General features: G+C 44.0%; 1 protein-coding gene across 6 annotated transcripts in view; it reads left to right on the top strand.

Moving 5' to 3' along the window:
* Positions 1-23,953, top strand: part of LOC139378448 (ankyrin repeat and sterile alpha motif domain-containing protein 1B-like) — a 308,202-nt gene that overhangs the window by 177,843 nt on the left and 106,406 nt on the right. For all 6 annotated transcript variants that reach the window (XR_011628293.1, XR_011628295.1, XR_011628294.1 and 3 more), the window contains one exon: positions 8,791-8,980. Coding sequence is in view for 3 of the 6 variants with exons in the window: in XM_071120627.1 (XP_070976728.1) it covers positions 8,791-8,980 (190 nt within the window). In the remaining 3 variants the exon portion in view is untranslated. The remainder of the gene's footprint in view (positions 1-8,790; positions 8,981-23,953) is intronic.

Genomic DNA, 23,953 nt, shown 5'->3' with positions numbered 1-23,953 from the left:
ACTGGTAATAGGCACCATTTTAGATTGTGTAACTGTGAGAAAGACTTCTGATTTTGCTAAGCTAATTTTTATAATTGGTGTGTGGGTGTGTGCGGGTGGGGAGTCTGACTGATTAAGGTTTTGATTTCACAGCCATTAGGGTGGCAAAGGCCCGAGGGCGTTGAGACTGTACACCGCTGCTGAAACAGATCCAGGCTAACGTTAACCAAATGTATGCTTACTCCAAAGCAAACAGAGACTTGTCCAGGCGTTAGCGAATGCTAACTCCAATGCTCAGACTGGTCCAGGCTAACACGCTAACCAATGCTAACTCCACCACTCACAGACACTGGTCCAGGCTAAAGTGCTAACGAATGCTAACTCCAACACTCACAGACTGGTCCAGGCTAAGGTGCTAACCAACGTTACCTTCACCACTCACCGACACTTTCTCAGGCTAATGCTAACCAACACTTAAGTCCACCACACTCTCTCTCCTCCGCTGTTCAAGAATTCACTTTGCATATCCCCCTTCATATCTGATTGGTACAGACATGGCTCAATGACAGCTGACCTATCATGCCAGAGTGCTGTGAGTTGTGAGTGATTCCCGATGCCCCTGATTAGGTGTGTCCTGTTGGGACCCAGATAATAAATGCAATTTTGTGTGTGTGTGTGTGTGTGTGTGTGTGTGTGTGTGTGTGTGTGTGTGTGTGTGTGTGTGTGTGTGTGTGTGTGTGTGTGTGTGTGTGTGTGTGTGTGTGTGTGTGTGTGTGTGTGTGTGTGTGTGTGTGTGTGTGTGTGTGTGTGTGTGTGTGTGTGTGTGTGTGTGTGTGTGTGTCTTTTGTGCCTTAAGAAAGTATTAATACCCCTTGACTTTTTCTCCATTTTGTTGTCTTGATTAAATTGTGATTGTTTTGTCACTGGCCTGCCGGTACACATAATAGTCCATAATGTCAAAGTGGAGTTACACTACCGCTCAACAGTTTGGGGTCACTTAGAAATGTCCTTGTTTTTGAAAGAAAACTATTTTGCAATTATGATAGCACAGCTGAAAACTGTTATTCTGATTAAAGAAGCAATAAAACTGGCCTTCTTTAGACTAGTTGAGTATTTGGAGCATCAGCATTTGTGGGTTCGTTTACAGGCTCAAAATGTCCAGAAACAAAGATATTTCTTCTGAAATTTGTCAAGTCTTCTTGTTCTGAGAAATGAAATGAACAGATGCCTCACAAGTCCGCAAATGGCAGCTTCATAAGATAGTACCCGCAAAACACCAGTCTCAACGTCAACAGTGAAGAGGCGACTCCGGGAAGCTGGCCTTCTAGGCAGAGTTCCTATGTTTTCTAATTTAAAAAAAAAATGTATTGGCCAGTCTGAGATGTGGCTTTTTCTTTGCAACTCTGCCTAGAAGGCCAGCATCCCGGAGTCGCCTCTTCACTGTTGACGTTGAGACTGGTGTTTTGCGGGTACTATCTTATGAAGCTGCCATTTGCGGACTTGTGAGGCATCTGTTCATTTCATTTCTCACGGCTGTAATCGCTGCCAAAGGTACTTCTACAAAGTATTGACTCGGGTGTGAGTACTTATGTAAATCAGATATTTATGTATTTCATTTTCAATACATTTGCTAAAATATCAAAAAACATGTTTACGCTTTGTCATTATGTGGTATTGTGTGTAGATGGATGAGAAAAATAAATACAGTATGTAATCTATTTTGAATTCAGGCCGTAACACAACAAAATGTGGAATAGGTGAAGGGGTATGAATACTTTCCGAATGCACTGTATATTATAATGTTCTGTTACGGCCTTTTGCTGTGTCATTTCCTGCTTTGTGTGGCTGTGTTGCTAAGGCAACCCCTTTGGATTTGGAAACTAAATGACTTTAAGCACGCCGAGAGGAAAGGTTATTTAGAAATGCACTTTATTAAAGAGGGGCGGCAGGGTTGCCTAGTGGTTAGAGCGTTGGACTAGTAACCGGAAGGTTGCAAGTTCAAACCCCCGAGCTGTCAAGGTACAAATCTACAAATCTGTCGTTCTGCCCCTGAACAGGCAGTTGTTCCACTGTTCCTAGGCCGTCATTGAAAATAAGAATTTGGTCTTAACTGACTTGCCTAGTTAAATAAAGGTAAAAAGTAAATAAAAAGAGAATCAACTCAAACGAAACTCAAGTGAATTTTCCTCCTTTACAATGATTTAAAGGACATATAATCATTAGACCAATTTGAATAATGATGTTTCCTTCCCCTGATAAAACGTTACAACATGAAGTGTGTGCAAATGGCAATAATGAACATGCCATCAAAATATTATTTTACCTCCCATGTGCTGTTTTCCATTCATTAGTGTAGATTATATCTTTCCACTCCCTCCCTTGTTCCCAGAGAGGCTTCGCACACACACACACACACACACACACACACACACACACTTCCAGCTCCGTCAATTTACCCTGGAATCTCCCAACCTGCACTAGGCCCAATTAGAATAATGACTATCCGTACATTAACACATAATTCCTCACTCACACCTGGTGTCTGCTGGAAATAATGGGTTTCACCATTGGGCATGACATTAAAAGCATAACACACTGTACACACGTGCGCATACACACACACACACACACATTTTCTCACTCTCTCTCACATGCACATATATACTCTCTCTCGCTCTCAATTCAATTCAAGGGGCTTTATTGGCATGGGAAACATATGTTTACATTGCCAAAGCAAGTGAAATGGATCAACTAAAGTGAAATAAACTATGAAAAGTTAACAGTAAATATACACTCATACAAGTTCCAAAATAATAGACATTTCAAATGTTATGTTATGTCTATAATACCGTTTTGTAACGATGTGCAAATAGTTAAAGTAGAAAAGAGAAAATAAATAAAGATAAAATATGGGTTGTATTTACAATTGTGTTTATTCCTCTTGTGCCAACAGGTCACAAATCTTGCTTCTGTGATGGAACACGGTGGTATTTCACCCAATAGATATGGAAGTTTATCAAAATTGGATTAGTTTTCAAATTCTTTGTGGGTCTGTGTAATCTGAGTGAAGTATGTCTCTCTAATATGGTCATACTTTTGGTAGGAGGTTAGGAAGTGCAGTTCAGTTTCCACCTCATTTTGTGGGCAGTGTACACATAGCCTGTCTGCCTTGAGAGCCAGGTCTGCCTACGGCGGCCTTTCTCAATAACAAGGCTATCCTCACTGAGTCTGTACATAGTCAAAGTTTTCCTTAATTTTGGGTCAGTCACAGTGGTCAGGTATTCTGCCACTGTGTACTCTCTGTTTAGGGCCAAGTAGCCTTCTAGTTTGCTCTGTTCTCTCAAATCTCAAATCTCGGTTTCTCTCTCTGTCTCTCACACACACATGCATATACACCTCACTCCGGTGTGAAAAAGGGGCTTTGCCTAATGAGCATGACATTAACACATGGAAGCAAGCACACCCACACACACACAAATACACAACTAAATGAGTCGTTTGTGTCAGGTGGGGGAGATAAATAATAGAAGAGGGAGTGTTGCTCCTACTCCCCCTCTTTCTCATGTTCCCTGATCTGAAAGCTGGTATTCCATGTGGAACAGTAACTTTACAATCGAACTGACGTAGAGTGTGTGTTTCTCTGTGAGTGTGTGTGTGTGTGTGTGTGTGTGTGTGTGTGTGTGTGTGTGTGTGTGTGTGTGCTCTGAACAGGCGTGGAGTGTTTATTAACCGTCCAATTGTCAGCCATGACATGTTCATTAGCTGGCCTTGCATTGTGAACACTGAGAACCCTTGAAAGGTGTGTCTGAGGTCTTAATGAACCGGGAGGGAGGGAGGAAGGGTGGATGGAAAGGGAGGGGGAGAGGAAGTGAAGGGGAAAGAGGGAGAGGAGTGTAGCATCACCGAGGGAGAGGAGAGAAGTGTAGCATCACAGAGGGAGATGAGAGAAGTGTAGCATCACAGAGGGAGATGAGAGAAGTGTAGCATCACAGAGGGAGATGAGAGAAGTGTAGCATCACAGAGGGAGATGAGAGAAGTGTAGCATCACAGAGGGAGATGAGAGAAGTGTAGCATCACAGAGGGAGAGGAGAGAAGTGTAGCATCACAGAGGGAGATGAGAGAAGTGTAGCATCACAGAGGGAGATGAGAGAAGTGTAGCATCACAGAGGAAGAGGAGAGAAGTGTAGCATCACAGAGGGAGATGAGAGAAGTGTAGCATCACAGAGGGAGAGGAGAGAAGTGTAACATCACAGAGGAAGAGGAGAGAAGTGTAGCACCACCGAGGGAGAGGAGAGAAGTGTAGCACCACCGAGTGAGAGGAGAGAAGTGTAGCACCACCGAGTGAGAGGAGAGAAGTGTAGCATCACAGAGGGAGATGAGAGAAGTGTAGCATCACAGAGGGAGATGAGAGAAGTGTAGCATCACAGAGGGAGATGAGAGAAGTGTAGCATCACCGAGTGAGAGGAGAGAAGTGTAGCATCACAGAGGGAGATGAGAGAAGTGTAGCATCACAGAGGGAGATGAGAGAAGTGTAGCATCACCGAGTGAGAGGAGAGAAGTGTAGCATCACAGAGGGAGATGAGAGAAGTGTAGCATCACAGAGGGAGATGAGAGAAGTGTAGCATCACAGAGGGAGATGAGAGAAGTGTAGCATCACAGAGGGAGATGAGAGAAGTGTAGCATCACAGAGGGAGATGAGAAGTGTAGCATCACAGGGGGAGATGAGAAGAAAAATATATAATGTGAGGATGAATGTTGATGAATACAGTCCTTATGATGAGGATTACATATACACAAGGAGAGAGACACACATTCACCTACTTTGTACTCCTATGTTGTGTTCACTTATTCAAAATATGTGTCAGACCTGACTCCTGCTCAACAGCTGGTGAATCTCCAGACCTTCAATCTTCATGGGCGTGTCTTGAGGGACATACAGTAGCTCATATACTGGTACAAATACCAGAAATATGTCAAATATACAGTTCCGTGAAAAAGTATTTGCCCCCTTTCTAATTTCCTCTACTTTTACATAATTTTTTAAATCTGATCTTCAACCAAAACTTAAAATTAGATCAAGAGAACTTGAGTGAACAAATAACACAACTACCTATTCATTTCATAAACAAAGTTAAGCAACACCCAATTCCCCTGTGTGAAAAAGTAATTGCCCCTTACACTCAGTAACGGGTTCTGCCTGGGGGTAGAAGCTGTAGAAACTTGAAACTCCCGACCCGCTCAACTACAGCCCCATTGATGTTAATGGGGGCCTGTTAGGTCCACCTTTTCCTGTAGTCTACGATCAGGAAGTCCAGGATCCAGTTGCAGAGGGAGGTGTTTCGTCCCAGGGTTCTTAGCTTAGTGATGAGCTTCGTGGGCACTATGGTTTTAAATTCAGAGCTGTAGTCAATGAACAGCATTCTCACATAGGTATTCCTTTTGTCCAGGTGGGAAAGGGCAGTGTGGAGTGCGATTGAGATTGCGTCATCTGTGAATCTGTTGGGGCGGTAAGCGAATTGGAGTGGGTCTAGGGTATCCGGGAAGATGCTGTTGATGTGAGCCATGACCAGCCTTTCAAAGCACTTCATGTCTTCCAACATGAGTGCTACGGGGCGGTAATCATTTGGGCAGGTTACCTGCTCTCGTGCATGCTTCAGTGTTGCTTGCCTCGAAGCGAGCATAAAAGGAATTTAGTTAGTCTGGTAGGCTCACGTCACTAGGCAGCTCGCGTTTGGGATTCCCTTTGTAGTCCGTAAGAGTTTTCAAGCCCTGCCACATCCGACGAGCGTCAGAGCCAGTGTAGTAGGATTCAATCTTAATCCTGTATTGATGCTTTGCTTGTTTGATTGTTCGTCTGAGGGCATAGTGGGATTTCTTATGATTACTGTGTCCAGATTACTGTCCCGCTCCTTGAAAGCGTCAGCTCTAGCCTTTAGCTCGATGCGGATGTTGCTTGTAATCCATGGCTTCTGGTTGGGATATGTACGTACAGTCACTGTGGGGATGACATCATTGATGCACTTATTGATGAAGCCGATGACTGAGGTGGTGTGCTCCTCAATGCCATCGGATGAGTCCCGGAAAATATTCCAGTCTGTGCTAGCAAAACAGTCCTGTACCGCGTCATAAGACCACTTATGTATTGAGAGAGTTACTGGTACTTCCAGCTTTAGTTTTTGCTTGTAAGCAGGAATCAGGAGGATAGAATTATGGTCAGATTTGCCAAATGGAGAGCGTTGGAGAGTTTGTATGCATCTCTGTGTGTGGAGTAAAGGTGGTGTAGTTTTTTTCACCTCTGGTTATACATGTGACATGCTGGTAAAAATGTGGTAAAACTGATTTAAATTTGCCTGCTTTAAAGTCTCCGGCCACTTGGAGCACCGCTTCTGGGTGAGCATTTTCTTGTTTGTTTATGGCCTTATAGAGTTGGTTGAGTGCGGTCTTAGTGCCAGCATCAGTCTGTGGTGGTAAATAGACGGCTACGAATAATATAGATGAGAACTCTCTTAGTGTGGTCTACAGCTTATCATAAGGTACTCTACCTCAGGCGAGCAATACCTTGAGACTTCTTTAATATTTGACATTGCGCACCAGCTGTTATTGACAAAAAGAGACACACCCCACCCTCGTCTTACCAGAGCTTCTCTGTTCTGTCAGCATATTGAAAATCCATCCAGCTCTATATTATCCGTGTCGTCGTTCAGCCACGACTCGGTGTAACATAATATATGACAAGATAATCGTAATCGTAGATCATTATTTTATTTTCCATGTTAGCAAGTAGAATTGATGGCAGTGGGAGTTTACTCGCTCGCCTACGGATTCTCAAAGGCAGCCTGATCTGCATCCTATTTTCCTCCGTCTTTTCTTCACGCAAATGACGGGGATCTGGGCCTTTTCCCGGGAGAGCAGTATTTCTTTCTCGTCGGACTCGTTAAAGGAAAAATCTTCTTCCAGTTCACGGTGAGTCATCACAGTTCTGATGTCCAGAAGTTATTTTTGGTCATAAGAGACGGTAGCAACAACATGATGTACAAAATAAGTTAAAAAGAAGTTACAAACAACGCAAAAAAACGAACAGAATTGCTCAATTGTTTACCGGCATGTAAAACGCCAGCCATCCTCTTCGGCGCCATCGCATTATGCTCATTTCAAGTCCTGTCACAACCTCTCAATTGGGATTAGGTCTGGACTTTGACTAGGCCATTCCGAAACTTCAAATGTGTTTCTTTTTAGCCATTTTCATCTAGACTTGATTGTTTGTTTTGTATCATTGTCTTGCTGCATGACCCAGCTGCGCTTCAGCTTCAGCTCACAGACGGATGGCCTGACATTCTTCTGTAGAATTCTCTGATACACAGCGGAATTCATGGTTCTTTCTATTAAAGCAAGTTATCTAGGTCCTGAGGCAGTAAAGCATCCTCAAACCATCACACAACACCACCATGCTTGACCGTTGGTATGAGGTTCTTACTGTGGAATGCAGTGTTTGGTTTTCACCAGGCATAATGGGACCCATGTTGCCCAAAAAGTTTTTGAATCATCCGTCCATAGAACATTCTTCCAAGAGTATTGATGATCATCCAAGTGCTTCCGGGTACTTTTTGGCAAGCTTGAGTCAATTTTTTGGGTGACATGTTTTTTTTTGTAAAGTCAGGTTCCCTTGATCTAATAATATGTTTTAGTTGAAGATCAGATAACATTCAGTATCGAAAATATGCAAAAATAGAGAAAATCAGAAAGGTGGCAAATACTTTTTCACGGCACTATACATTCTGTCAGCATCTCCCTATGGATTACCATGCTACCTGACACTGCCCCTCTCACCGTACTCTGACTATTCCCTATTGGCCTCAAGTGAAACTATCTCATTCCCCATTGGCCCTGTACGCCGCCTGTCACTCTGATCACTTCTCGTTGATGTATTGCACCCTAACTCTCTATAGGATAGTGATGCTTCTGTTGTGTTCCCCTTTGGCCCACTGTCCCCTGGTAGAAAGGGATGTCTTTGGAAGACATCCATCGCTATCTTTCTCTCTCCCCCTCTCTCCCTGTCAACCTCTACCTGTCTCTTTGTCTATGTGTCACTGTCCCAGAACTTTTAGTTCCCTGATGTGGCGTTGTCTTAACAACCAGCCACATCGACCCCTTACTCTTACTCTCAGTACGGTAACCTTGAGTTCTTGCAGACACACTGGCCTGCGTTTTGTGTATAAGATGTGAGTGTGAACAGTAATCTAGAGCAGCAGTAGTTATTCTGCTGGCTGTAAATGGTGTGTTGTGTAAAGCGTCTGTTTCTATGTCTGCATTACAGCTTTCACTCTCTCACTACACTTGTTTTCCTTCTCTGGAATTTCAAGTGTGTGTGTGTGTGTGTGTGTGTGTGTGTGTGTGTGTGTGTGTGTGTGTGTGTGTGTGTGTGTGTGTGTGTGTTACAGTTATCGTGAAGTCATGCAAACACTCCTTGAAATATAACTAGAACGCGTGCATGCACAAACAGGCTAATGAGTGTGTCATGAGACCTGGACTTGTGTGCTGATGTGAGAGGAAGTGGAGATAATCCTTACTTAATAATTCCTGTGTTCTTTTCCAAGAGTCCTGCTCCTCCAGTGCACAGCTCACGGGGTACTTTCACATATCCCTCTATATTGAACAAAAAACATACTGGAATTCTCAGCATCACTCCAGTGAATCGCAGCACGGTACTGAATTCTTATGTGGCAAAAGTTACACACACAATCACAATACTTAGCCACATCTGCTAACATTGCCTTTGTTCTCCTCTCTCACCCTCTCCATCTCTCCCTCCAGCCCAAACAGCGGACCTCCCTCTCCTCCTCCCTGGATGTCCAGAACCAGAGGCCAGTCAACCACAGCTGTGATCCCTCTGAGGTGAGCTCGTCCCTGGGCTACGCCAGCTTCAGCACCAGCCCCCCTGCCAGCCCGCCAGTCAGCCCCAACCAGGACTCACCTGGCTCCAACGACGACTGCCCCCCCACAGGTACCCAGGGACAGATTTTGGACATAGCACGACTTGTAGAAAATGAGGGATCATGTCAGCTCCATTTATATAGCTTTTGTAGCTTTAAATTGGACAAATACTGGAAACAGCCAATTAGCACCTATGAAATTGTCTCTTCCCTAGAGATTTTCACTCTTTTTGGGAATTTTTATCCATCTTCTTCCTTCCTATTCCCTTTGCGTGTGGTGGATCTGGAAGTTTCCATCTGGACACAATTTTCTAGTCTTTATTTCACATTTGTATGTATGTATGTGTGATGTTGCTTTCAAATGCAGCTCAAACATAGAACATGTAAGAATGATTTATAGCCATTGAATTCTACCGTGCAAATACTGTATACTGTGCGTTATAGGGAAATAATGCACACTCTAGAATGCCCTTCAAGCCAATCAGAAACAAGTATTCAACAATGCTGTGGCACAGTATGAGCTCATGTAATAAGCTAACCTCACCTGAGTTTAATCAACGTCCTCAAGTGTAGTAATTAGTTATCAATAGAACCAAGACACTCCCACTTCTAAGGACCTACTGTAAGTCTTGCAACACACACACACAGACACCTAAGACCCTCCCCCCTGGCCATGGGCAAAGGCGTCTAGTCTTTGTGTGTGACTTTACTGTTTATTTCCTGTGTGTCGCAGTGATGATTACCAGGTGACGTGGCTGTGACCCACCCACATCTCAACAGAGAGGAGACAGGGGGAGAGATAAGGAGAGGTGACTAGAGGAGAGAGTAGAAGAGAGGAGAACAGTATGTCCTTCTCTTTCTCCATAGTTGTATTCAGAGAGAGAGAGACCACGATCAAGTGTGTGTATGTGTTTATCTTTTTGTATGTGAAACAGAGGTGATTATCAGGCATGTGTGTGTATCATGTCTCATTTGGTTATTTATGAAGAAGCAGATCAGAGGCTGTGACCCCACTTTCCCATGGTGTCTCAGGGGACATTTCCATTTCACACCCCACACTCATACAGGTTACCCAGTTGTACATGCAGTTAAAGGTGCAATATACAGAAATGGCTCCGTCCATTTCCTGGTTACAAAAATTCTAATAGTTCACCTAATTCCCATTTATGTGACAAAACAAGCAATGCTGAGAGGGTGTAGAGAATCATTGTATCATATAAACCACTGTGAAATATATTTTCGATAACCAAAAATATTGTATTTTCAGTTTGTTTTTAGCTGGTGTACAAAACTGAAAGTAAAAGACGCAAAATGAAAACTTATGAATGAGAAGCATAGAAATAGAACAGATCAACCACTTTTTAGACTTGCTTTCAATTTTGTTTATTTAACCTTTATTTAACGAGGCAAGTCAAATTCTTATTTACAATGACGGCCTACTGGGGAACAGTGGGTTAACTGCCTTGTTCAGGAGCAGAACAACAGATGTTTACCATGTCAGCTCGGGGATTCGATCTAGCAACCTTTCGGTTACTTGCCCAACACTCTGACCACTAGGCTACTTGCCGTCCCATTCAATGAGAATGACAGATCTATAACTAACATTTCTATGTGAATTTGATCGGATTGCCCAAAAAGTGACATATTGCAGCTTTAAGCAGGACAAATATAAGCAACCTTTTATTACCACAGATACAGTCACACACACACACACACACTCCATTTCCACTATTCAACAGACAACAGCAAACATGGCTGGCACATCAAATCTGATACATCACAACGCGCCACCAGAGAAACAACATCTCGCTCTCTGCCTCTGCCTCTCTCTCTTCCTCTCTATCGCCAGCATCCCTCTATCCGTCAACAGCCCCTAGGTCCAACTCCAGGAATAGATCTGCACCCATTTTCCTTCTCTTTTTTTAAATGTTCCTCCTCTCCCCTCCTGCTCTCTACTTATTAGCTTTATAAGGTCCCTTGTGTTGTTGTCGTGGCAACAGCAAGCACATGAGGCTTATACATTTACAGCTGGATACATCAAGTGGAGAGCGAGAGATGGAGAGAGATCGGGGGAGCGAGAGAGGGGGGGCATTATTGAAGAGGAGAGAGGGAATGAGTGAAAGAGAATGAAAAAAGAGGGAGTATGAGGAGAGAGATGGTGAGAAAAAGAGATACAAACTATAGCAGAAGAGGGAGGGAAGGGGGAGAGTGAAAGCCAGAGTAAGATAAAGGTAAATACATTTTTACGCCCAACCATAAAAGGTCTCCTTCCTACCTTCCTGCCTCCATCCCTCTCTCATTTTTCAAAAGCTCTCCTGTGCTAGCCAAACAGCGGCTCAACGCTGGATCAACACTGACCAAACATTTACGCAACGTCCCCTGTGCTACAGGGTAGGTGTAAGCCACCTGCGTGGGTGGGCGGCAGAAAGCTGGCTATTTATAGCTGGAGTAGCATTAGCATCTGTAGGTGGTAGAGTGGATGTTTCAGAAGAACCTTTATGTAACGTTTTGCTAGTTTTGCTGTGGCAGGCAGAGATGTTCCCTCTGGCATGTCAACACTGCAGTACCATTCCAGCAGCAGGTGACTGCAGCAGCCTTAGTGTGTGTGTGCGCGCTTTCCTGTGTAAGCCTGGATGTGTTTTCTTTTGACAGAAGGACAACAGTAACATACGGTACAGCAGTGGTCTTTAACTTCATTTACTTCTCTTTTCTCTACCACAATGTCAGGTAAACAGGATGTAAATCAACTGTGTGCACAGGAAGTGCTGTAATGTAAATATGAAGTCTACAGTGGTGTGGTTGATTGCTGTCTTATTTTAGAACACCTACAACTGCCCCTCCTTCTTTCTTAAAGATTCCTTCCTTCATTTCTTATGCCCTTCCATCCTTTCTTACGCCCTTCCTTGAGTTAATCAGACATCATTGAATAAGTGAAAGCCTATGGCCCCATCCAGAAACAAGCCCTACCACCTCCTTGTCTCAAGGACGTCTTTATTTCAGTGGGCTTGATTGATTCAAAGAGAATGCACTTTTACAAATCTGTGTGCAATTTCACGACCCCCCCCCCCCCCCCCCCCCCCCCCCCCCCCCCCCCCCCCCCCCCCCCCCCCCCCCGTACAGGTTACCCAGTTGTACATGCAGCGAAACAGGACAGAAGACACAGGGGCAGCAGGGACTCCAAAGACCACCATTAATCCTGGACACACACCATCAATCCTTTTGGTCCCTTGTGGCTCTTTTATCCTCTGTGAGTGTGTGTATTTGTACCAACGAGTATGTGTGTTCGTGCATGTAGGTGAGTGACTCCTCCATCTTGGTCTGTACACCATGTTCTGAACAGACCGGAATAGACCAGTGTTTTATGGGACTTTGATTGTCCTCACTTATATTCAATTATATGACTGCCCCTCCAATTGTCAGCGCACTCTACCTCTGGCTGCTGTGTGGCTACGTGTAGAAAATCACACATTGTACACCTCCTTTGAATGAGGCAGTCAATTCAAGGTACGCTTTACAAGATGCCATCATCACAGACAACAGACAAGAACATCAGCAGAATGAAAATCTGACCAAGACTGACGCTTCCTCCAATGGGGGCGTATCTCAACGAGGTAGATGGGTGTGAATTCTGTGGATGTGAGTGAGCACCAAGGAAGAGAGAGCCCCCAGCTAGCACCAAGGAAGAGAGAGCCCCCAGCTAGCACCAAGGAAGAGAGAGCCCCCAGCTAGCACCAAGGAAGAGAGAGCCCCCAGCTAGCACCAAGAAAGAGAGAGCCCCCAGCTAGCACCAAGGAAGAGAGAGCCCCCAGCTAGCACCAAGGAAGAGAGAGCCCCCAGCTAGCACCAAGGAAGAGAGAGCCCCCAGCTAGCACCAAGGAAGAGAGAGCCCCCAGCTAGCACCAAGGAAGAGAGAGCCCCCAGCTAGCACCAAGGAAGAGAGAGCCCCCAGCTAGCACCAAGGAAGAGAGAGCCCCCAGCTAGCACCAAGGAAGAGAGAGCCCTCAGCTAGCACCAAGGAAGAGAGAGCCCCCAGCTAGCACCAAGGAAGAGAGAGCCCCCAGCTAGCACCAAGGAAGAGAGAGCCCCCAGCTAGCACCAAGGAAGAGAGAGCCCCCAGCTAGCACCAAGGAAGAGAGAGCCCCCAGCTAGCACCAAGGAAGAGAGAGCCCCCAGCTAGCACCAAGGAAGAGAGAGCCCCCAGCTAGCACCAAGGAAGAGAGAGCCCTCAGCTAGCACCAAGGAAGAGAGAGCCCCCAGCTAGCACCAAGGAAGAGAGAGCCCCCAGCTAGCACCAAGGAAGAGAGAGCCCCCAGCTAGCACCAAGGAAGAGAGAGCCCTCAGCTAGCACCAAGGCAGAGAGAGCCCCCAGCTAGCACCAAGGCAGTAATAAAGCAGTGCTGTTATCTCCCACTGAGATTCTAATGAATAGTTTTATTAAAGAGAACCGGACCCTTTTTGATCACACGTTCTCTCTAAAGAAACGTTTGTTTTGTCAAGCTGCGCTTCCCGCACCGTTTTCTGCTCTGTCCAGGATTTTGTAATTACAGTAAGCAGGGTTCTGATTGGTCTATAGCATGTGTGTGTATTTGGGGCTGATGTATGGATTCATCCATTCCTAAACTCTAACTGACCTGCCTGTCTGCCCCTCATTTCAACATCTCATTTTGATTTACATTTGGTTGAGTTGTCAACTAACGTGAATTACACGTGAAATCAACAAGAAGAATTCACCATGTCATTGGATTTAGGTTGAAAGTTAGGTGAAAAAAAAAGGACGTTCTCTTACGTTGATGCCGCTTTGTGAATCCAATCAGTTTGTTTGTTGAAATGGCGTGGAAACAGCGTTGAGTCAACCAGTTTTTGCCTAATGGGTCTCTTCTTCTTCCCTCTATCTTTCTCTCCCACATGTATGGGACTCTGTCGTTCTCTCTCTTTTGTCTCTCTGTAATCTTCCTCTGAGGTCTCTTTATGGACTGACTGACTCCAGGTTATGGTGACTCATGTCTAGAGCCTCTGACAGTTGAACAGAATAGAGGGCAGTTCAGTAGAGTAGAGAGGAATGGAACTTTTCCACAGAGGACTTTCCAACCCCTTCACACATCTCAAACCATCAGGCAACGCTAGAGGTTTTCTATGCTAATCAACGCATGGCTAACCAATGCATGGCTAACCAATGCATGGCTAACCAATGCATGGCTAACCAACGCATGGCTAATCAACGCATGGCTAATCAACGCATGGCTAACCAACGCATGGCTAACCAACGCATGGCTAACCAACGCATGGCTAACCAACGCATGGCTAACCAACGCATGGCTAACCAACGCAATGGCAAAAACCTTGAAGAGAAAAACAACAGTCGTCGAACTGCACTAACTCAAATATATTTGAGCAAATATGTATAGAACACATGCAATAGTATAGAACAAAACAATGTACGGCCGGACAGGCCGGACAGGGCAGGTTAAGGTAGAAAAGCATTCCTCTATGATGTTGTGGTACACGTAGCTCTCTGTCTCCCCCAGAGGCACTGTCAGTGGATGATTTAATTGAATGCTTAATGAACATTGGCCGGGGCCCATCAGTGTCATTTAGAGACTCCCCTGATAACCTTTAAACCACCAATGGGAAGGCACTGCACAGAACCCACACATTATCTTCAGGGCATGTACAGAAAGTATTCACACCCCTTGATTTTCCCAAAATGTTCTGTGTTACAGCCTGGTTGTAAAATGAATTGAATTTATATGTTTGTTTGTTTTTGTCATTGACCCCATAATGTCAAAGTGGAATTATGTTTTTCAAAATGTTTTACAAATTAATGAAAAATAAAAAGCTGAAATGTAATGGGCCAGTAAGTATTTAACCTCTTTGTTATGGTAAGCGTAAATAAGTTCAGGAGTAAAAATGTACTTAACAAGACACATATGAAGTTGCATTGACTCACTCTGTGTACAGTAGTAGTGTTTAACATGATTTGTGAATGTCTACCTCAGCTCTGTACCCCACACATACAATTATCTGTAAGGTCCCTCAGTCAAGCAGTGAATTTCAAACACAGATTCTACCTTAAAGACCAAGGAGGTTTTCCAATGCCTCGCAAAGAAAGGCACCTATTGGTGAATGGGTCAAGATTTTTTTTAAAAAGCAGAAATTGAATATCCCTTTGAGCATGATATTAATTACACTTTGGGGGGTGTATCAATACACCCAGTCACTGCAAAGATACAGGCGTCCATCCTAACTCAGTTGCCGGAGAGGAAGGAAACCGCTCAGGGATTTCACTATGAGGCCAATGGTGACTTTAAAACAGTTAGTTTAATGGCTGTGATAGGAAAACTGAGGATGGATCGACAACATTGTAGTTACTCCACAATACTAACCTAATTTATAAAGTGAAAAGAAGGAAGCCTGTACAGAATAAAAATATTAACAAGGCATTAAGTAATACTGCAAAAAACGCTCCATATTTTCAAGAATAGTGGTGGCTGCTTCATGTTATGGGTATGTTTGTAATCGTTAACAATGGGGGAGTTTTCCACCAGACACTGGGAGATGAATTCACCTTTCAGCAGGACGATAACCTAAACCACAAGGCCAAATCTACACTGTTGCTTACAGTTACTTACCAAAAAGATAGTGAATGTTCCTGAGTGGCCATGTTGACTTAAATCTGCTGAAAATCTATGGAGAGACTTGAAAATGGTTGTCTAGCAATGATCAGCAACCAATTTGACAGTGATTTGAAGAATTTTGTAAAATCTCATTATGTAAATGAGATGTTTCTGTATTTCATTTTCAATACATTTTCTAAAATAAAATAAATATGTTTTCACTTTGTCATTATAGATGTGTGAGGAAACAATTTTATTTAATCCATTTTGAATGGACAAAATGTGGAATAAGTCAAGGGGAAGGAATACTTTCTGAAGGCACTGTATACAATGTACATACTGTATTCTAGTCATATAACACTGGTCATTTTGATGATGTTTACATACAAAACACACATATGTGTGTATAACATATATATATATATATTCCGGTCTCTGACATTGATCGTTCTGATATTTCTTAATTTTTCTGGATTAAGTGTATTTTATTTGTATTTTTATTCACTTAGCTACAGGATGTATCTGTGTTTGAAAGATAGAGATTGTGTGTCTGTTGCGTGTCTGGTGTGGCAATGTAATATTAATTGTCTCTCTTACATCATTCCCCAAAAATCAAACTCTTGTCCCTCATATCGCTCGACGACAGAACGACCAGTGGGAGATAAACTGGTTGCCGTGGTGATATCCTAGCATACATAGAGCAAGAATGAAAGTGTGAATTCAATATCTCCTCACAATCCCTGTGGTTCCTCTTTCGGCCGAGGTAGTCTAGATCGATTCTCATGGCTATCACACATGAAAGAATGTAGCCTACACAACAACCAGAGTCTACTTTCATCTTTCTTCTCCCCCTGAGGTGACTGGTGCTACTATGGAAGACTTGTTCACACCTGTTAGCGAGATGCTAGCACTTTAAATGGAAGATATGTATTGCTTTTAGCATGTAACGCTAAATTAATGTTTCTATTTATTTTATTTTACCTTTATTGAACCAGGTAGGCTAAATAAAGGTTCTCATTTGCAACTGCAACCTGGCCAAGATAAAGCAAAGCAATTCGACACATTCAACAACACAGAGTTAGTTACACATGGAATAAACAAAACATAGTCAGTAATACAGTAGAACAAAAGAATACAAAAAGTATATATACAGTGAGTGCAAATGAGGTAAGATAAGGGAGTTAAGGCAATAAATAGGCCATGGTGGTGAAGTAATTACAATATAGAAATTAAACACTGGAATGGTAGATGTGCAGAAGATGGATGTGCAGGTAGAGATACTGGGGTGCAAAGGAGCAAGATAAATAAATACAGTATGGGGATGAGGTAGGTAGGTAGATGGGCTGTTTACAGATGGGCTATGTACAGGTGCAGTGATCTGTGAGCTGCTCTGGCAGCTGGTGCTTAAAGCTAGTGAGGGAGATATGAGTCTCCAGCTTCAGAGATTTTTGCAGTTCGTTCCAGTCATTGGCAGCAGAGAACTGGAAGGAAAGACGACAAAAGGAGGAATTGGCTTTGGGGTTGACCAGTGAGATATACCTGCTGGAGCGCGTGCTACGAGTGGGTGCTGCTATGGTGACCAGTGAGATATACCTGCTGGAGTGCGTGCTACGAGTGGGTGCTGCTATGGTGACCAGTGAGATATACCTGCTGGAGTGCGTGCTACGAGTGGGTGCTGCTATGGTGACCAGTGAGATATACCTGCTGGAGTGCGTGCTACGAGTGGGTGCTGCTATGGTGACCAGTGAAATATACCTGCTGGAGCGCTTGCTACGAGTGGGTGCTGCTATGGTGACCAGAGAGCTGAGATAAGGCGGGGCTTTACCTAGCAGAGACTTGTAGATAACCTGTAGCCAGTGGGTTTGGCGACGAGTATGAAGCGAGGGCCAACCAACAAGAGCGTACAGGTCGCAATGGTGGGTAGTGTATGGGGTAACAAAACCGATGGCACTGTGATAGACTGCATCCAGTTTGTTGAGTAGAGTGTTGGAAGCTATTTTGTAAATGACATCACCGAAGTCGAGGATCGGTAGGATGGTCAGTTTTACGAGGGTATGTTTGGCAGCATGAGTGAAGGATGCTTTGTTGCGATATAGGAAGCCAATTCTAGATTTAATTTTGGATTGTAAGATGCTTAATGTGAGTCTGAAAGGAGAGTTTACAGTCTAACCAGACACCTAGGTATTTGTAGTTGTCCACGTATTCTAAGTCAGAGCTGTCCAGAGTAGTGATGCTGGATGGGCGGGCAGGTGTGGGCAGCGATCGGTTGAATAGCATGCATTTAGTTTTACTTGCGTTTAAGAGCAGTTGGAGGCCACGGAAGGAGAGTTGTATGGCATTGAAGCTCGAATTTATTAGATTTAAGTAACTGTCTCGTCTTTGATTCAGCATTTTAATTACGACTCTATTCCCAATACGTTATTCAAACAGATCATTTAGTGAACAGACATCGTCTTGCATCAAAATCCGCTTCATTATTATTTTAAGTTGAATGAATTAGTCTATTAATTTAACCTAAACAATCTATTAAAAACGTTCAATTTATCCCTTCTATTAATTTGAACCAAACAAGCTATTAAAACGTTCAGTTTATATCTTATACAAACACTAGTGACTATAACTTTCTAGGCAATACAAACAAATAGTTGAATTATAATCAAAAACTCTGATTTTTTTAGTTAACGCCTTGGCTGAGAACCAAACACTGGACTCCAGCTTGGAAGGCAGCTATTCTCACCACTATACCACCAACGCTTATGGAAATGACTAAGATTCTCTGCAAATAGACCCATTTTACAATTGTCTGTATTCGTAACTCCGGCATCGGGACAACCCTAATTTAAAAGCCCAAAGTTTTCCTCAGCGAGGATTCTCATTCATCTCGCTCTCCTCTATCAGAAATTTGGAATAGTTACTATTGTGACTCTTGATAAGTTATTAGGTCTCACACGTGAGCGAATTATCGTTCCTTCTTTAAACGTACTCCTCCATGTCGGGCCAAAATAGGTGTTCCTCTAATCTCTTCCCTGCATTATTTCTTATCTCCCGTTAGTTCCGGGCCCTCCTTTGAGGATTTACTACTCATGTTAGTTAAATCCTTACCGTTACTAGTAGCTATGGTATTTAATCACTTATCTATGTCTTTCTATTTTGTTTTACCTTCTATGTGTGTGTATTTCTATGAATATGCTATTTACCGTTGCCCAGTTACTTTAGTTGCTTTTCTGTCTGACTATCTGTGTGTCTCTTTAATGATAATCAATGTGTATGGGTTTCTATATTTATTTCTCCTTTCTGGAAACTTCGTCTATAGATTTGACTTTTGATCGGACATTCAATATCACCCGTATACAATTATAAGCTCATTATAAACTATTGTTCCTTGGGACTTTCAACGTTAATATCTCATATCTCACTTCTCTAGACTAGGTTTCCCTCACCACCTCCTTTGGATATTATTTCTTTCAGTATTGAATAGGTTCAGTTATTATGTTCGCCTAGAATTACCCTGCCTTCTCACCAAGCCTAATTTATCCTCACCTGTTTTAATATATCTATCTGCTACTTTTCATAGTCAGACTACTTCCCATATACAGATAGACTACTTAGGTTAAAACTTTATTTAGGTATGTCTTTTGAATTAATGGCTATCCTATTTGTACAGAACGACCGTCCTATCTAACTTTATCCCACCCTTAATAACCCTTCGGCTTGCAAAACCTGGATTTATTAAGTTTTATTTTATTTATGGTAGTGCACCTTACCACAGGTAATTTCAGACCTGTTACACACAATCCTTGTATATTGGTCATACAAGTAACCCACACATCTGTTTGGAATAGCGAAGCTCCTATTATTGATCAATTCTAAACATTTTTAGAACAACAAATCAAAGATAACTTTCATCATTCCTCCCAAATTCCAGAATAAAGACTATTTACCTTCGTCCTGTAGACTGGGAAAAGCAATGCCGGTTCGATTCCGTCACCTTCTCTGTCGCCTTTAGATCAATACCGGCCTGTTTTTTTAAACCTTAATCCAGAGGCCAGGTCTTTATATAACGAGTCCAGACCCGTCCGTGCACGGCTTTCGGCTTTCCCTTCGGACGACAGAGGCAAGTTTGTGGAATCCGGCTCGAAGGACCAATTGTTACTGTAATTTAGTTATTCCAATATGTTTTCATTAATTGAATTCCCTTAATCTATTTTATGACAATTTGTAAGATTCTTGTTTGCATAAAATAGACGGAGACCAGTCTTTTCAATAATAGGTAACAGAATTTATTCTCGGAGCGCGCTGCCACGTTACCACGAGCAACAGTTTATATACAATAACATGACGTCATTTCATTGCTCCTAAAATTAATTCTCCTCCTCTCGACCGGGTCAAAGGGAACTTAAAAATAAAAAAAATCTAAAACACCCCAGAGCTCAGTTTCGTCGGTTCAAGCATAGGTTAACTACCTTATCTGTTTACTTAATCCACAAACCATTCCTTTCTTCCTAGTTGGAATGGTGTTCATTAACTTTAATTACTCCTTGTCCGTGTCACACAATCCCTTCTTATGAACTCATATTGTTAATCAGATATAATAAAACAGAGTATAAGTTTACTTAGTTACAGTTCCATTTTAAATGATTTGTTCAGTCATTTAATCATAATTTTCCTAACAAGTGTACAGACAAAGGTAAGGTAGGATGTGAGTATATTGGAGGTAAACCTCTAGCTAAGGCACTAGCTCTGGGCGCTAACAGAAGCCTCAGAGCTCAGATAAAACCAAGGAATTCTAAGTCTCTCACTTAGAATAACTTTTTACATCAAGTAGCATGTTAGTGTAGCATTAGCCTTGCACCATTAGCCTAGCGCCTTTAGCCTAGCACCATCAGCCTAGCGCCTTTAGCCTAGCAAATCATAATTCATAAAGCAGCCAGGCAGGCCCCTTTCATCTAAAGGATGACAGACACGTCTGATATTGCTCTGTAGATTTTAATAAGCTCGCCGCGCCCGAGATACAATCTTGTTTATTTTTCTATCAGATGTTGCCCCCCCCCCCCCCCCCCCCCCAATGTATTAGAAATGTAATGAAATTGAGCGTGTGCATGTCTACTGGTGTGTGCATGCATGTCTGGGGTTTTCTCTATGGACTGACAGAACTCATATTGTGTTGATTTTTGTTGTTGAGAAAATGTCTTTTGAAAAAACCTTTGAGATCATTTGATCATTTGATCAGTATCATTCCATGGTGAAGAGTCAGTGTATCAATCTTGTAGCACAGTCACAGTTCTAGAAACAGCCAAAACTGTTCGGAGAATCAACTGGAGTTTTGGTCATTGCAATCTTTTAGTGATTATGGGAGTTTTGATTGTCGGTGTATTGGTCATTGCTGCTGACTTGCACCAGAGACTCAATGTTCCCTCTTAGACTACACTGAGAATAATACTGCCGATCTACTGTTTTAATACTTTCCTATAGTCCTCTCGTTCTCACTCTCTCATGCTCTCTTTCTATCTCTCTCACACAATCTTGACTTATTTTTTTCACTCTGTCTTTACCCTCTGCCCTCTTGTGATCTGTCTGTCTTTACCCCCTGCCCTCTTGTGATCTGTCTGTCTTTACCCCCTGCCCTCTTGTGATCTGTCCGTCTCCACCCCCTTCCCTCTTCTGATCTGTCTGTCTCCACCCCCTTCCCTCTTCTGATCTGTCTGTCTCCACTCCCTGCCCTCTTGTGAACTGTCTCTCTCTACCCCCTGCCCTTTGTGATCTGTCTGTCTCCACCCCCTGCCCTCTTCTGATCTGTCAGTCTCCACCCCCTGCCCTCTTGTGAACTGTCTGTCTCTACCCCCTGCCCTCTTCTGATCTGTCAGTCTCCACCCCCTGCCCTCTTCTGATCTGTCTGTCTTTACCCCCTGCCCTCTTGTGAACTGTCTGTCTCCACCCCCTGCCCTCTTGTGAACTGTCTGTCTCCACCCCCTGCCCTCTTCTGATCTGTCAGTCTCCACCCCCTGCCCTTTTCTGATCTGTCTGTATTCATCTGTCAGTCTCCACCCCCTGCCCTCTTCTGATCTGTCAGTCTCTACCCCCTGCCCTTTGTGATCTGTCAGTCTCCACCCCCTGCCCTTTTGTGAACTGTCTGTCTCAACCCCCTGCCCTCTTGTGAACTGTCTGTCTCTACCCCCTGCCCTTTGTGATCTTTCTGTCACTTAGTTCCCCCATCATTTTCTCCCTCCTGTCTGTCTCGGTCTCTTCCTCCTGGCCTCTCTCTCTGTCTCTCCTTCCTGTCTCTGTCTCTCCCTCCTGTCTCTCTCTCTGTCTCTCCCACCTGTCTCTCTCTTTGTCTCTCCCTCCTGTCTCTCTCTGTCTCTCCCCCCTCTCTCTGTCTCTCCCTCCTGTCTCTCTCTCTGTCTCTCCCTCCTGTCTCTCCCTCCTGTCTCTCTCTCTCTGTCTCTCCCTCCTGTCTCTCTCTCTCTCTCCCTCCTGTCTCTCTCTCTGTCTCTCCCTCCTGTCTCTATCTGTCTCTCTCTCTGTCTCTCCCTCCGGTCTCTCTCTCTCTGTCTCTCCCTCCTGTCTCTCTCTCTCTGTCTCTCCCTCCTGTCTCTCTCTCTGTCTCTCCCTCCTGTCTCTCTTTGTCTCTCCCTCCTGTCTCTCTCTCTGTCTCTCCCTCCTGTCTCTCTCTGTCTCCCCATCCTGTCTCTCTCTGCCTCCCGTCTCTCCCTCCTGTCTCTGCCTCCTGTCTCTGCCTCCTGTCTCTCCCTCCTGTCTCTCCCTGTCTCTCCCTCCTGTCTCTCTCTCTCTCCCTCCTGTCTCTCTCTGCCTCTCCCTCCTGTCTCTCTCTGTCTCTCCCTCCTTCCAGCCCAGTGTATCTCCGACAGCAGCCTCAGAGTAATGGAGGTCTATACTTGGCAGGAAACGGGTGGCTGCTCAGTACGGCGCCGTAAACATTTGTTAACAAGCAATTAAACGTGTCCTCTTTAATCCCGCTGGGCGCAGGGGCGTGCAATCGCTCACAACACCTGCCCAGGACGGAGGAGAAAAGGTTAGGGGAGAGGGCAGAACAGGAAGAGAGAGGAGAAAAGTGAGGGAAGAGGGCAGAACAGGAAGAGAGAGGAGAAAAGCGAGGGGAGAGGGCAAGACAGGAAGAGAGAGGAGAAAAGCGAGGGGAGAGGGCAGAACAGGAAGAGAGAGGAGAAAGGCAAGGGAGGAGGGCAGAACAGGAAGAGAGAGGAGAAAAGCGAGGGGAGAGGGCAGGACAGGAAGAGAGAAGAGAAAAGTGAGGGAAGAGGGCAAGACAGGAAGAGAGAGGAGAAAAGCGAGGGGAGAGGGCAAGACAGGAAGAGAGAGGAGAAAAGCGAGGGGAGAGGGCAAGACAGGAAGAGAGAGGAGAAAAGTGAGGGAAGAGAGAGGAGAAAAGCGAGGGGAGAGGGCAAGACAGGAAGAGAGAGGAGAAAAGTGAGGGAAGAGGGCAAGACAGGAAGAGAGAGGAGAAAAGCGAGGGGAGAGGGCAGGACAGGAAGAGACAGGAGAAAGGCGAGGGGAGAGGGCAGGACAGGAAGAGAGAGGAGAAAAGGGCATTCTCTCGCCTTTTTTCCGTCATCCCTTTTCATCCTTCTCTCTCTCTCTATCCTGTAAGGATCCTGTCCTGTCATGGAAGAGAAGGCCATTATGTGGTGATTTAACTCCGTTTCTGGAATTGTAAATACATTACAGTAAGAGCCTGCAGTTGTCTGTCTCTCACACTCTCTCACACACACACACACACACACGCAAGCACTTACACACACATTAATACACATATGTTACCGTGGTTAACTGTCAACAGGAAGACTACGCCTGCGTGCTCGTGTGTGTGTGTGTGTGCCTATGCATGTACAGCGAGGAATGCAGGTATGCTGTGTGGTGCAACAGGAGCACTATCAGGTCCTGTTGTGTGTACTTGTAAGACTGGGTGTGCACTTGTAAAACTGGGTGTGCACTTGTAAGACTGGGTGTGCCCTTGTAAGCATATTTCAGTAAGACACACACACAGAGGACAGAATAAAGAGAGAGAGAATTGTCTATCCAAGTTGAGGTCTCTCTCTCCTTCATCTGACTCATGCTGTGTTTATATGGATGGATCATTTTTGATTCAGGGCTGAACAGTAGTTCTCTCCTCTCCTCCCTACGTGTGTGGATCATTTTTCCTTTACCTCTGTTCACCTCCGCTGTTCTTTCTACTGTTACTCAACTCTCTCTCTCTCTCTCTCTCTCTCAATTCGATTTAATTTAGGGGGATTTCAACAATAAATATTGGACAGGAAACATTACTCACAATAGTTCCAAAGACATTTCTAATGTCATATTATGTCTATATACATTGTTGTAACGGTGTACAAAAAGTCAACATAAATATGGGTTGTATTTACAATGGTGTTTGTTCTTCACTGGTTGGCCGTT

Source organism: Oncorhynchus clarkii, chromosome 21 (genome assembly GCF_045791955.1).
Source record: "Oncorhynchus clarkii lewisi isolate Uvic-CL-2024 chromosome 21, UVic_Ocla_1.0, whole genome shotgun sequence".
Classification (NCBI taxonomy): Eukaryota; Metazoa; Chordata; class Actinopteri; order Salmoniformes; family Salmonidae; genus Oncorhynchus; species Oncorhynchus clarkii.
The sequence above is the reverse complement of the archived record's forward strand: the minus strand, read 5'-3'. Positions and strand labels throughout refer to the sequence as shown.